Source organism: Amblyraja radiata, chromosome 16, assembly GCF_010909765.2.
Source record: "Amblyraja radiata isolate CabotCenter1 chromosome 16, sAmbRad1.1.pri, whole genome shotgun sequence".
Lineage (NCBI taxonomy): Eukaryota > Metazoa > Chordata > Chondrichthyes > Rajiformes > Rajidae > Amblyraja > Amblyraja radiata.
This window is the reverse complement of record NC_045971.1, coordinates 2,778,277-2,791,831: the sequence shown is the minus strand read 5'-3', so window position 1 is coordinate 2,791,831 and position 13,555 is coordinate 2,778,277. Positions and strand designations below refer to the sequence as shown.

General features: G+C 47.3%; 1 protein-coding gene across 1 annotated transcript; it reads right to left on the bottom strand.

Moving 5' to 3' along the window:
* Positions 1-783: 783 nt before the first annotated feature.
* cwc25 (CWC25 spliceosome associated protein homolog) lies at positions 784-13,151 on the bottom strand. Its single transcript, XM_033034772.1, has 5 exons — positions 13,061-13,151; positions 10,193-10,365; positions 7,459-7,695; positions 3,706-3,775; positions 784-912 (listed from the first exon to the last, which is right to left on the bottom strand). Exons 2-5 carry the CDS (start codon positions 10,327-10,329, stop codon positions 784-786), a joined length of 573 nt encoding a protein of 190 aa, XP_032890663.1. The 5' UTR covers positions 10,330-10,365; positions 13,061-13,151.
* Between the last annotated feature and the right edge of the window lie 404 nt (positions 13,152-13,555).

Below are 13,555 nucleotides of genomic sequence, written 5' to 3'. Positions count from 1 at the left end.
AGGGCCACATCTAACTCCCTCTTAAATATAGCCAATGAACTGGCCTCAACTACCTTCTGTGGCAGAGAATTCCACAGATTCACCACTCTCTGTGTAAAAAATGATTTTCTCATCTCGGTCCTAATAGACTTCCCTCTTATCCTTAAACTGTGACCCCTAGTTCTGGACTTCCCCAACATCGGGAACAATCTTCCTGCATCTAGCCTGTCCAACCCCTTAAGAATTTTGTAAGTTTCTATAAGATCCCCCCTCAATCTTCTAAATTCTAGCGTGTACAAGCCGAGTCTATCCAGTCTTTCTTCATATGAAAGTCCTGCCATCCCAGGAATCAGTCTGGTGAACCTTCTCTGTACTCCCTCTATGGCAAGAATGCCTTTCCTCAGATTAGGAGACCAAAACTGTACGCAATACTCCAGGTGTGGTCTCACCAATACCCTGTACAACTGCAGTAGAACCTCCCTGCTCCTATACTCAAATCCTTTTGCTATGAATGCTAACATACCATTTGCTTTCATCATTAGTTGTTCATAAATAAGTGAAATAACATCGATATGGCTATTCAAAGTTGCCAGGGGGAAATGGGACGAGAAAGGTTGGGAACCCCAGAACCTAGAGTGAATGATTATATTGGTTGGGGGTGGGCTCGGTGGGCCAAAGAGCCTGTTTAAAACGTTGCATCTCTAAACCAAACCATATCCCTCAGCCCAATGTAGAGCCTTGGTCTTGTTCCAAAGTGTGGTCGCCAGGATTGGGCACAATACTGCAGCCGGTGGCCGACATTAATCAGCTAATATACTGTACTTTGCTTTGTGCATGCCCATTATCACTGGAACTGGAGTGCCGATGTTTCTTGTGCTTGCTTCTTCTTCTCCTTCTTTTTCTTCTTTTCTGTTTATCCAGGTTCTTTTTTAGCTTTTGAAAGAAGAGAGTTGTCACTTATTTCTCTTCTGCTTTTTATGTATATATATATATGCATCTTGACTCTGCACCATCTGATCTCTGTGGATCCCGTTAATTAAGATCCCAAATAAATATGGAGTAAAGCGTTACTCCACAAAGTGGAACGACATTGGTAAAGCTGTAGCCAGAGGCAATCCCGACTTGTCGCTACTATCATCTCATACTTCACCCATCTCTTTTAAATCTCTTTTCTACCTTTAAATCGAGCACCATTTCTCGTTGGGAAAAGAACTTGCCGTCCATTTCGCCTCTACCCCATTGCAGACAATGGACTTTGTCTCTGGAACTGGTGTGCTACAATGAGGGAGTGCAGCGTAGGTTTACAAGGTTAATTCCCGGGATGGCGGGACTGTCATATGCTGAGAGAATGGAGCGGCTGGGCTTGTACACCCTGGAATTTAGAAGGATGAGAGGGAATCTTATTGAAACATACAAGATCATTCAGGGTTTGGACACGCTAGAGGCAGGAAACATGTTCCCGATGTTGGGGGAGTCCAGAACCAGGGGCCACAGTTTAAGAATAAGAGGTAACCCATTTAGAACGGCGATGAGGAAACACTTTTTCACACAGAGAGTGGTGAGTCTGTGGAATTCTCTGCCTCGGAGGGCAGTGGAGGCCGGTTCTCTGGATACTTTCAAGAGAAAGCTAGATAGGGCTTTTAAAGATAGGGGAGTCAGGGGATATGGGAAGAAGGCAGGAACGGGGTACTGATTGGGGATGATAAGCCATGATCACATTGAATGGCGATGCTGGCTCGAAGGGCCGAATGGCCTACTCCTGCACCTATTGTCTATTGTCGAATGCTGAGCTCTTTCTTCTACTCATTGTATCCGAGTTTCCCTTGATTGCATTAGTGTATAGTATTACCACATTTGACTGAATAGCATTTTCATTGTACATCGGTACACATGACATTAATAAGCTTAAAGATCATAAGGCATAGAAGCAGAATTAGGCCATTAGGCAGATCCAGCATCCTCCACCATTTGATCATAGCTGATCTATGTTTCCCTCTCAACCCAATTCTCCTGCCTTCTCCCTGCAATCTTTGACACCTTTACTAATTAGGAACCTCTGCATCTCCACTTTAAAATTACCCATCGGCTTGTTCTCCACCAGTCTCCGTGGCAATTAATTCCACAGATTCACCACCCTCTGGCTGAAAGAATTCCTCCTCATCTCAATTCCATAGTTACGTCCTTTTGCCCTGAGGCTGTGCCCTCTGGTCCTTGACCCTCCCGCTACGGAAACATCCTCTCCACATTCCACTTTCCAAACCCACTTTCAGACCCTCACGAGATACAGACATTGCATTTCCAGCAATTTTTGTTGACAACATGGCTGACTGTAATTTTATTCTCTTGCCTCCAGCAAAGTTAGCTGTTGAATTATGGATAGGCAATGAAGTACACCCTTACAATTTCAGTTCCTGCCCGAACTGTTGAAGGAGTTAGGAATTGAAATCTAGGTTTGTTTGGAGGAAATTACCAAAAAGTTATTTCAACGTAATGAAAGTTTGGGAGCCATCAGTGTTGTGTGTTTTCAACCATTTAAAAAACAGGGATCAGCCGTGTAGTTTCAGTTTAGTTAAGATATACAGCATGGAAATGGTCCCTTCAGCCCAGACCGATCATCACTCACGCATTGACACTAGTTATATATGATCCCAATTTGGACACATACGAACATAGAAAATAGGTGCAGGAGTACGCCATTCGGCCCTTCGAGCCTGCACCGCCGTTCAATATGATCATGGCTGATCATCCAACTCAGTATCCCATACCTGCCTTCTCTCCATACCCCCTGATCCCTTTAGCCACAAGTTCCACATCTAGCTCCCTCTTAAATATAGCCAATGAACTGGCCTCAACTACCTTCTGTGGCAGAGAGTTCCAGAGATTCACCACTCTCTGTGTGAAAAAAGTTTTTCTCATCTCGGTCCTAAAGGATTTCCCCCTTATCCTTAAGCTGTGACCCCTTGTCCTGGACTTCCCCAACATCTGGAACAATCTTCCTGCATCTAGCCTGTCCAACCCCTTAAGAATTTTGTAAGTTTCTATAAGATCCCCCCTCAATCTCCTAAATTCTAGCGAGTACAAGCCGAGTCTATCCAGTCTTTCTTCATATGAAAGTCCTGACATCCCAGGAATCAGTCTGGTGAACCTTCTCTGCACTCCCTCTATGGCACGAATGTCCTTCCTCAGATTAGGAGACCAAAATTGCCGCAATACTCCAGGAGTGGTCTCACCAAGACCCTGTACAACTGCAGTAGAACCTCCCTGCTCCTATACTCAAATCCTTTTGCTATGAATGCTAACATACCATTCGCTTTCTTCACTGCCTGCTGCACCTGCATGCCTACTTTCAATGACTGGTGTACCATGACACCCAGGTCTCGTTGCATCTCCCCCTTTCCTAATCGGCCACCATTTAGATAATAGTCTGCTTTCCTGTTTTTGCCACCAAAGTGGATAACCTCACATTTATCCACATTATACTGCATCTGCCATGCCTTTGCCCACTCACCCAGCCTATCCAAGTCACCTTGCAGCCTCCTAGCATCCTCGTGGGATGCCTGTCTGTCTTGGGATGTGCGAGGAAACCAGAGCATCCGGCAGAAACCCGCGCGGTCACTGTGAGAGCGTGCAAACTTCACACAGACAGTTCCCAAGGTCAGGATCAAATCAGAATCTCTGGCCCCGTGAGGCAGCAGCTCCACCAGCTCTAGACGAAGGCCAACTCACCATTTCTCTGATCATCTTCATTTTCATGGGATTAGTTAAAGTCTCTCTCTTTTTCTCTTCCTCACGCTTCCTGCAAGCATCAATTTATTTAACAATAAAAATCAATACCATAAACGTCTTCTGTTACTGTCAAAATAAGGAGGACGTGGTATTTAAATCATCAAATATGGGAGCGGCAGGTCTTGCATTCACCCAGCATTTTGAGACTGATAGGGAAACACTTTTGCCACCTGTAAACTATGGATGGGATGCCTTGGTTCCCTTCCCTATAAGTTCATACGTGATAGGAACACAATTAGGCCATTCGGCCCATCAAGTCTACTCTGTCATTCAACCATGGCTGATCTATCTCTCCCTCTTGACCCCATTCTCCTGCCTTCTCCCCATAACCCGACACCCAGTACTAATCAAGAATATATCTATCTCTGCCTTAAAAACGTCCATTGACTTGGCCTCCACAGCCATCTGTGGCATTGAATTCCCCAGATTCATCAGCATCTGACCAAAGAAATTCCTCCTCATCTCCTTTCTAAAAGTACATCCTTTTACTGAGGCTAGGGTCTCCGGTCCTAGACTTTCCCACTAGTGGAACCATCCTCTCCACATTCTCTCTATCTGACCCTTTCCCTATTTGGTAAGTTTCAATGATGTGCCCACTCATCCTTCTATGAGATGGTTAGCATCTGCTATGGGACACCAGGAATTCAAGAGGTGTGAAAGTGTGCCCCACTCACAGAGTTGAACGTCAGAAACCAATTACTTCTCTTTTGCTGCACCCCCTCCATAAGCTTCTAACCTTGCTGTTCTTTAACACGAGAACCCACTCAGTCCCTACAAACAGGGCTTTACAAATGGCATTTTGAAAGCATCTTCCCTATAAAATCCCTCCAGGGCAAGACCCTCATTATCAATGTAGGATGACTTTCCTCTAAACCTACGATACGTTTGCTGTTCCAAATTTGGCATCTTTCGCATCCCCCAATAGTCTTTACGCCGACATGGCAGGGTACAATAGTGGCTGTTGTTTCCCGCTCCTGCACGCTGGACTTCCCTCCTGAACCGCCCTGATCACTTGTGTGGGAAGGACCTACAGATGTGGGTTTACACCGAAGATAGAGACACAACATGCTGGAGTCTGAAGAAGAGTTTTGACCTGAAACATAATCATTTGGGACGACAGATGGCACAATGGGCTAAGTGTTCGGCTGGCAACCGGAAGGTAGCCGGTTCGAATCCCGCTTGGAGTGCATACTGTCGTTGTGTCCTTGGGCAAGACACTTCACCCACCTTTGCCTGTGTGTGAATGTGTGTGAATGTGTGTGAGTGATTGGTGGTGGTCGGAGGGGCCGTAGGCGCAGAATGGCAGCCACGCTTCCGTCAGTCTGCCCCAGGGCAGCTGTGGCTACAGAAGTAGCTTACCACCACCGAGTGTGACTGAGGAGTGAATGAATAATGCGATGTAAAGCGCCTTGAGTATTAGAAAGGCGCTATATAAATCCCATCCATTATTATTATTATTATAATCATACTTTATTAGCCAAGTATGTTTTACAACATACGAGGAATTTGATTTGCCGGGCCCAGTGGACGACACCGTCGGGAGCTCGCAGGTCACAGGTTGGTGACCTGTTCTCTGGAGCTCCCGCAACAACAGCTGCGTCCGCTGGACTGGAGGGCGGCAGCTTCGGCAGCTTCGACCACCCAGGGCCGCGGAGTTGAACCGGCCCGTTCGCGGAGCTCGGATTCTGCCGCGGGACTGACATTACTTACCATCGCCCGGCGGGGTCACAACATCTGAAGCCTGGATCGCCTCGGCGCAGAGGGAGAATAAGAAGGTTAGAGACAAAGACTTAAGACTTTTGCCTTCCACCACAGTGAGGAGGTGCCTGGTGAACTCACTGTGGTGGATGTTAATTTGTGTTTATTGTGTGTTTTTGTCATTTTTACTATATGCAGGACAGCAAGGCAACAAAATTCCGTTCAGACCGCAAGGTCTGAATGACAATAAAGGCTACTTTGACTTTGTCATACCATTAAAACGCAACAAACACACAAAATACATTTTAACGTGAACATCCACCACAGTGACTCCTCCACATTCCACACTGTGACGACAGGCGGAAAAAAAGTTCAATCTCTTCCCTTCTTTGTTCTCCCGCGGTCGGGGGCCTCAAGCCTTTTGTTGACGGGACGATCTTGGCTCCCGTCGCCGACGGTCGGGCCCCCCGCATGGGGGCGATCAAGCTCCCGCATCAGGGGGGGGAATCTCAGCTCCCCCGCGCCGGGTGATCAGACCCCAGGTCGGGGCTGGTCGAACCTCCTGCAACTTTGGAGCTTCTCGACATCAGTCTGTACCCGAGACTGCGAGCTCCTCGATGGTGGAATCCGCAGGCCCGCGGTTGGAGCGTCGATCCCAGGCAAGGGATCGCAGACTCCGATGGCAAGTTGACTGGCCCCGCGGTGACGCTCAAAGTCAGCCCCGAGCGAGGCCGCCAGCTCCATGATGTTAGGCCGCAGAGCGACCGGAGATACGATCCGGAAAACAATCGCATCTCCACCAAGGTAAGAGACTGAAACAAAAACTCCCTCAACCCCCTCCCCCCCCCCCCGCCCCATATAAAACAAACCAGAGAACGTTAACACTAACTTTTTAAAACACACTAAAAAGAACAAAAAAGACGAAAAGACAGACCGTTGGCGAGGCTGCCATCGCTGACGGCGCCACCTGGTGGAAACATCACCCATTCCTTCTACCCAGAGATGCTGCCAGTCCCGCCGAGTCACTCCACCATTTTGTGTCTACCCTGATCACTTCATTTTTGTCCTTAAATGTGCTTTTTAAAAACTAGCCACCGAGACCAAGATTTCTCATCAGCTGCCCCGTTACTTTATTTTACCAGATGATTGTCTGTTGAAGTCCCTTGCAGTGCCAAATTTAGGTTGTTATGCCAACACAAGTTGTTGTCATGGTGGCCATAACAATAGGTCGCATCAATCTATGAGAGGCAACAGAACTTCATCGATGAAATGGGTCAGTGGATGATTCTCTTAAATCCCTTCCTTAAAGAAGTCAAATGTGATCATGATATTGTTGGATCAAGGAGCAGTGTACGTACAGCGTAACACAGATCAAGCAGGAAGATTCCAGAACCTTCTGGCTCCATCTCTCTCCCAACAATCTAACTTCTATTACGTGACATAGACAGGGTTGACAGTCAGAACCTTTTTTACCCCCCAGGGTGGAAACGTCCAACACTATAAAGTGAGAGTGGGGGGGGGGGGGGGGGTGGAAGATTGCAACCTTCACGTGGTCCGCCCTGTTTCGACTAATGCAATCAACTCGACGTGCACAAACGGAAGATCAAATAGAACAAGTTGTCCTACAACTTTAGGCTGTGCACGCCACACGAAAGAAGAAGAAGAAGAAGAAGAAGAAGAAGTGAGAGTGGGGAAGTTTTAAGGAAATGTGTAGGACAAGCTTTGTTTTACACAGAGAGCGATGGGTGCCTGGAACGCATTGCCAAGAGTGGTGGTGGAGGCAGATGCGACAATGACTTTTAAGAGGCTTTTAGATATGCACATGGAAGTGCAAGGGATAGAGAGGTATATGGATCACATGCAGGCAGAATAGATCAGTTTAACAGCATTGTGTTCAGCACAAACACTGAGGGCCGAAGGGCCCATTCCTGTGCTGTACCGTTGCATGATCTTACTCTTGAGTATCAGTGCCTGGAAGGCAGCAAGTTTTCCCACCTGATTGTAAACAGTGGATCCTCCCGGATTTTGGAAGCCATATCCAAGGCAGAGTTCGCCCCTGTGGCTGTGAAGATGGAGCCAGGAAGTAGCCCAGTGTCTGAAGAAGGGCCAGACTCCTCGTCCACCATCTTGTCGGTAGCGTACTTGTCGATGGGTCTACCCAGCAAGTAGTCCTCCTTGTTCACCATAGCACAGGGGCCTTGGTACATCCAGTCGAGACGGTCCGATTTCTTTCTGCAGACAAAAATCCAACCTGACATTACACTTTAACACTGCGAAGAGCTCGAGGAAGTTAGACAGGGAGGGGGCAACTGTGTCATACAATCAGAATAAACTCAATCCATACTTTCACACTGAGAAGACCTCCGGGAACTTATATACGCCACAAGTGTCACTGTATCATACAATCAAAATAAACATCTGAAGAAGGGTCTCGACCCGAAACGTCACCCATTCCTTCTCTCCAGAGATGTTGCCTGTCCCGCTGAGTTACTCCAGCATTTTGTATCTATCTTCAATCTACCAATCCAGATTATGTCATGAACGAATATCAAAAACAATAGAATTTTAAATCATGAAATAAAACAAAGAATATCGTCAATATAGTATAAATATAGATTTAAGAGGGAGTTAGATGTGGCCCTTGTGGCTAAAGGGATCAGGGGGTATGGAGAGAAGGCAGGTACAGGATACTGAGTTGGATGATCAGCCGTGATCATATTAAATGGCGGTGCAGGCTCGAAGGGCCGAATGGCCTACTCCTGCACCTATTTTCTATGTTTCTATGAATCCCAGTAACCTGGTACTGGGAGGCAGATATGATAGAGGCAATATATAGGGCTTTTAGATGGACACAGGGCTATGCAGGGAATGGATGCATATGGATCACTGGCAGGCAGACAAGATAGTCTATCTTGGCCTCATGTTTAGCACTGATATTGTGGGCCGAATAACCTTGTTCTTGTACTCTACCATGTTCCATGTTCTAAACACGGATAAATGGCACATAAGGACATCTTGATTGGCATGGACATGTTGGGCGAAGAACCAACTTCCATGCTGTTCGAGTCTACCACTGAACAGACAAGGTAGATTTAATAAGTTGAGCCTGTACGCTAAGCTTTTCACGGTACAATAAACCTAAACACAACAAACTAAACTATTGACTGTGCTCATTCTCGATATTACCAATTCCAATTTAAAATCTCAAATGAATGTATCTTGAGAGAAATTTTCTTCAAAAAAATAAACAATTTTGTCAACATGAAAGGAAATGAAAGAAATAACACAAATAAATCCAGAATATTCAAGGGCCTCTTTAGAATCTCAAATGCATGGATTTGTACAGCACAGAAACAGGCCCTTCAGCCCACCACATGCAACCTATGATAGTGAAACAAACAACAAATTAGGTCCCCACTCAGCTCTTTCTTCATTTTACTTCAGTTTTCCAGTATCTGCAACTTTCTTTTCCTTTTTCAACAAGCACAAAAATCTTTGCATTTTTAATTTTTGCATTTTCGGCATCTTCTCAGAAACCCTTCATAATAAGCCAGGACACAAGATTTGCCAAAGGTCTAAATATTTTTTCTGTCTTTAGAACTACAGATTAATTATTGATAATACATTTTAGAGTGGAGGAAAGAAAGAACAGCAAACTCTCTCATAAAGATGCGTAACTTACCCAGACACATATTATCAGTGGAGCGTTGCTATTAATAAATAAGAGCTTAAAATATCAAACTAATTTATAAGATGCGGTTCACAAAGCTCAATGATGGGTAATATCCATGAATGAATGAAATAAGTTATTGGCCAAGTATTCACATACAAGGAATTTGCCTTGGTGCTCCGCCACAAGTAACAAACATGGACATATGGTGACAGTTCACCCCAATCAAGATGGCTATGGTGTTGTCGAAATGTGTGGCTTAAATACTGTCAAGAGATTTATGGAAGTTAGACACAAAGTGCTGGATTAACTCAGCGGGTTACAGCAGCATTTCTGGAGAAAAAGGAATGGGTGGCGTTTCCGGTTGTAAACCCATCTTCTGAGTCTGAGGAAAGGTTCCGATCCAAATCGAAAGGTTCCGATCCAAAACATCACCCAATCCTCTTACTCCAAAGATGTTGCCTGACCTGCCGAGGTTACTCCAGCATTTTGTGTCTATCTTGGGTATAAAACAGCACCTGCAGTTTATTCCCACACAATAGATATAGGGAGGCGCGAAAGGGAATCGACTTCACTTGTCAGGATCGAGAACATTCGACTTGAAACTAGATAAAAAATCTTGTTTTAAAAATAGATTTAAAGACTGTAAGGATTTATTGAAAAGGGAGTTTGATGGTAAAGCAATTGTGCACTGATGTTCTTTCACAGGCCCGATAACGTTTCTAATTTCTAAGGCCGCAGGTGCTGGTTACACCGAAGATAGACACCAAATGCTGGAGGAGTAACTCAGCGGGACAGGCAGCATCTCTGGAGAAAGGAATAGGTGACTTTTCGGGTCGATAACCTTCTTCAGACATGCTTCTAGTTTCCCTTTCCCCCGACTCTCAATCTGAAGAAGGGTCTCGGCCCCGAAATGTTACCTATTCCTTTTTATCCAAAGATGTTGCCTGACCTGCTGAGTTACTCCGGCAATTGGTGTCTATCTTCATTGATTCTTGCTTTCCTTGCTTCCTCCATTTTGCAGTCAGGGCGCAAACGGCCAGAACGCTAGCGACTTACTTCATGGCCCCGCTATCCTCCGCATGGCGTTGCATCTCTTCTCGGGCTCGCTCCTCGCGGAGCTCCCGCTGAAGCTCCTCAATCTTTTTCTTTTCCGCTTCATGTTTTCTGCTCTGCCTTCCACACTCGTTCAACATTTTTCAAGGTCTGTGGGTGCCAGCTCTTCTTTAGATCTGCAAGTGACAGATGAAGGAGATTTTACTTTGAAATAAGTCATATCATTCAGAAGAAAAAGATCAACAAGGATAAGAATACGGAATTTAGAGAGCTGCGGACACAGCCCAGACCATCACGCAAACCAACCTCCCTCCCTCCCACTGACTCCCATCTACCCCTCACCCTGCCTCGGCAAGGCCAGCAGCATCATCAGGGACCAGTCTCACCCCAGCCACTCCTTCTCCCCTCTCCCATCAGGCAAGAGGTACAGAAGTGTGAAAACGCACACCTCCAGATCAGCAACAGTTCCTCCCAGCTGTTATCAGGCAACTGAACCATCCTATCACCAACCAGAGCGCAGTCCTGACCAAACATCTACCTCACTGGAGACCCTCGGAAATCTTTAATCGGTCTTTATACTTCACTAAATGATATTCCCTTATCCTGTATCTATACACCAACTTGGCTTGATTGTAATAGAAACATAGAAAATAGGTGCAGGAGTAGGCCATTCGGCCCTTCGAGCATGCACCGCCATTCAATATGATCATGGCTGATCATCCAACTCAGTATCCCATCCCTGCCTTCTCTCCATACCCCCTGATCCCTTTAGCCACAAGGGCCCACATCTAACTCCCTCTTAAATATAGCCAATGAACTGGTCTCAACTACCTTCTGTGGCAGAGAATTCCAGAGATTCACCACTCTCTGTGTGAAAAATGTTTTTCTCATCTCGGTCCTTTCTCATTTCCCCCTTATCCTTAAACTGTGACCCCTTGTTCTGGACTTCCCCAACATCGGGAACTATCTTCATGCATCTAGCCTGTCCAACCCTTAAGAATTTTGTAAGTTTCTATAAGATCCCCCCCTCAATCTTCTAAATTCTAGCGAGTACAAGCCGAGTCTATCCAGTCTTTCTTCATATGAAAGTCCTGACATCCCAGGAATCAGTCTGGTGAACCTTCTCTGTACTCCCTCTATGGCAAGAATGTTTTTCCTCAGATTAGGGATGTACAGTCATGTACAGTCTTTTCGCTGACTGGATAGCATACAATAAAAAAAGCTTTTCACTGTACCTCAGCACACGTTGACAATGATAAACTAAACTAAACATTGTGCTGAAAAGAATGTTAGCATTCAAACAGTTATTTGGGAAAAGCGGGGGGAGCTTTCCTGCACTCTCATTAGGGCCATCACATCTTCCCAAAGAAATGCTGGAGTAACTCAGCGGGACAGGCAGCATCTCCGGAGAGAAGGAATGGGTAACGTTTCGGGTCGAGACTGATGTCGGGGGAGTGGACGGGACAGGGATAGAAAGTTGGAGACAGTAAGACTGGTGGGAGAACTGGGAAGGGGAAGGGATGGAGACAGAAGTAAAGCAAGGGCTATTTGAAGATAGAGAAGTCAATGTTCATACCGCTGGGGTGTAAGCTACCCAGCAAAATATGAGGTGCTGTTCCTCCAATTTACGCTGGGCCTCACTCTGACAATGGAAGAGGCCCAGGACAGAAAGGTCAGATTGGGAATGGGAGGGGAAGTTAAAGTGCTGAGCAACCTGGAGATCAGGTAGGTTGAGGCGGACTGAGCGGAGGTGTTTGAGCGAAACAATCGCCGAACCTGGTCTCGTCGATGTACAGAAGCTGACACCTGGAACAGCGGCTACAGTAGATGAGGTTGGAGGAGGTGCAACAATCTCTGTACTGTGTAGGAAGGAACTGCAGATTTACACCAAAGATAGGCACAAAATGATCAAGCAACTCGGGGTCAGGCAGCATCTTTGGAGAGAAGGAATGGGTGATGTTTCGGGTCGAGACCCTTCTTCAGATTGGGAGCAAGGGGAGAGGGGAAACTAGAGGTATGGAAGGGTACAGAGCATGTAAGGTGTGAAAAGGACAGATCAAAGCAGACATTGATCAAGGAAATGTACAATAGTTCATGTGTTGACTGAAGGGAAGCTGACAACGAGGCATACAAACAGAAAAATTAATCAGGAGGACAGTGAAACAAATTGGAGAACTAGGGTGGGGAAGGAATGGAGATAGAGGGAACGCAAGGGTCTGTACTGTACTGTGCTTGAAAAACAACCCATAGCACTTTGATACAGAAGAGGAGAGTAGGAGCAGAGTTAATGCTTGACATTAGTCTTCAGTGTGGTGTCTGCCTGTGCTTTGTCGAACGTCAGAGTAACTTCCAAAATCCTTGAGGGACCCGAACCGTCACCTGTCGCTGTTCCCAGAGATGCTGCCTGACTGCTGAGTTTACCCCAGCGGCTTTGTGTCTATCCTGGCTGGTAAAACAGGATTGAAAAACTCACAACATAAATAATCAACTCCCACCCTCACAGGTAGCCCTTCTTCCCAAAAAACCCTTTCTGGCTTCAGCACTCCCTCCACCACCTCCAGTTTAAATTCCAATTGGAATATTTTGGAGACCAGGAAACCAAGAACCTCCCCTTCCTCATCTCCTCTCCCTCCTCCACTCCTTCCCTCCCCTCTGCTCTCCTCTGACACTTTCTTCCTCTCCATCCATCCACCCCTGACTTGACTTAGCCCTCATTCCCCCCCCCCCCCCCCCTCCACATCCGCTAGGCCTCAGTGCCGAGCCCCTCGATTCCATGTCTCTCTCTCTCTCTCTCGTTCCCCGTCCCCGGTCTCCCTCTCCCTCTCCCTCTCCCTCTCCCCCTCCCCGGGCCCGTGTGTGTGTGTCGGACACTCACCAGATCCCGCCGCCCATCGCTGCCCAACACCTGCCCCCCGGCCCGGCGTCAGCGTCACCGTCCAGCGTCGGCGTCACCGTCGGCGTCAGCGGCCCGTCGGCGTCAGCGTCACCGTCGGCGTCAGCGTCACCGTCGGCGTCGTCGTCACTCCCGGAGTCTGCCTCGACCCGACCTCCCCCTGCGGCCGGAGGACCAGCTACTGCCCCCCTGGCGGCTGGAGGATCGGTTGGAGGACCAGCTACTGCCCCCCTGCGGCTGGAGGACCAGCTACTGCCCCCCTGCGGCTGGAGGATCGGTTGAGGACTAGCTACTGCACCCCTGCGGCTGGAGGACCAGCTACTGCCCCCCTGCGGCTGGAGGACCGGCTACTGCCTCCTGTGGCCGGAGGACCGAGGAGCAGCTACCGTCCTCCCCCCTGCGGGCCGGAGGACCAGAAAATACTGCCCCCTGCGGCTGGAGGATCGGTTGGAGGACCAGCTACTGCCCCCCAG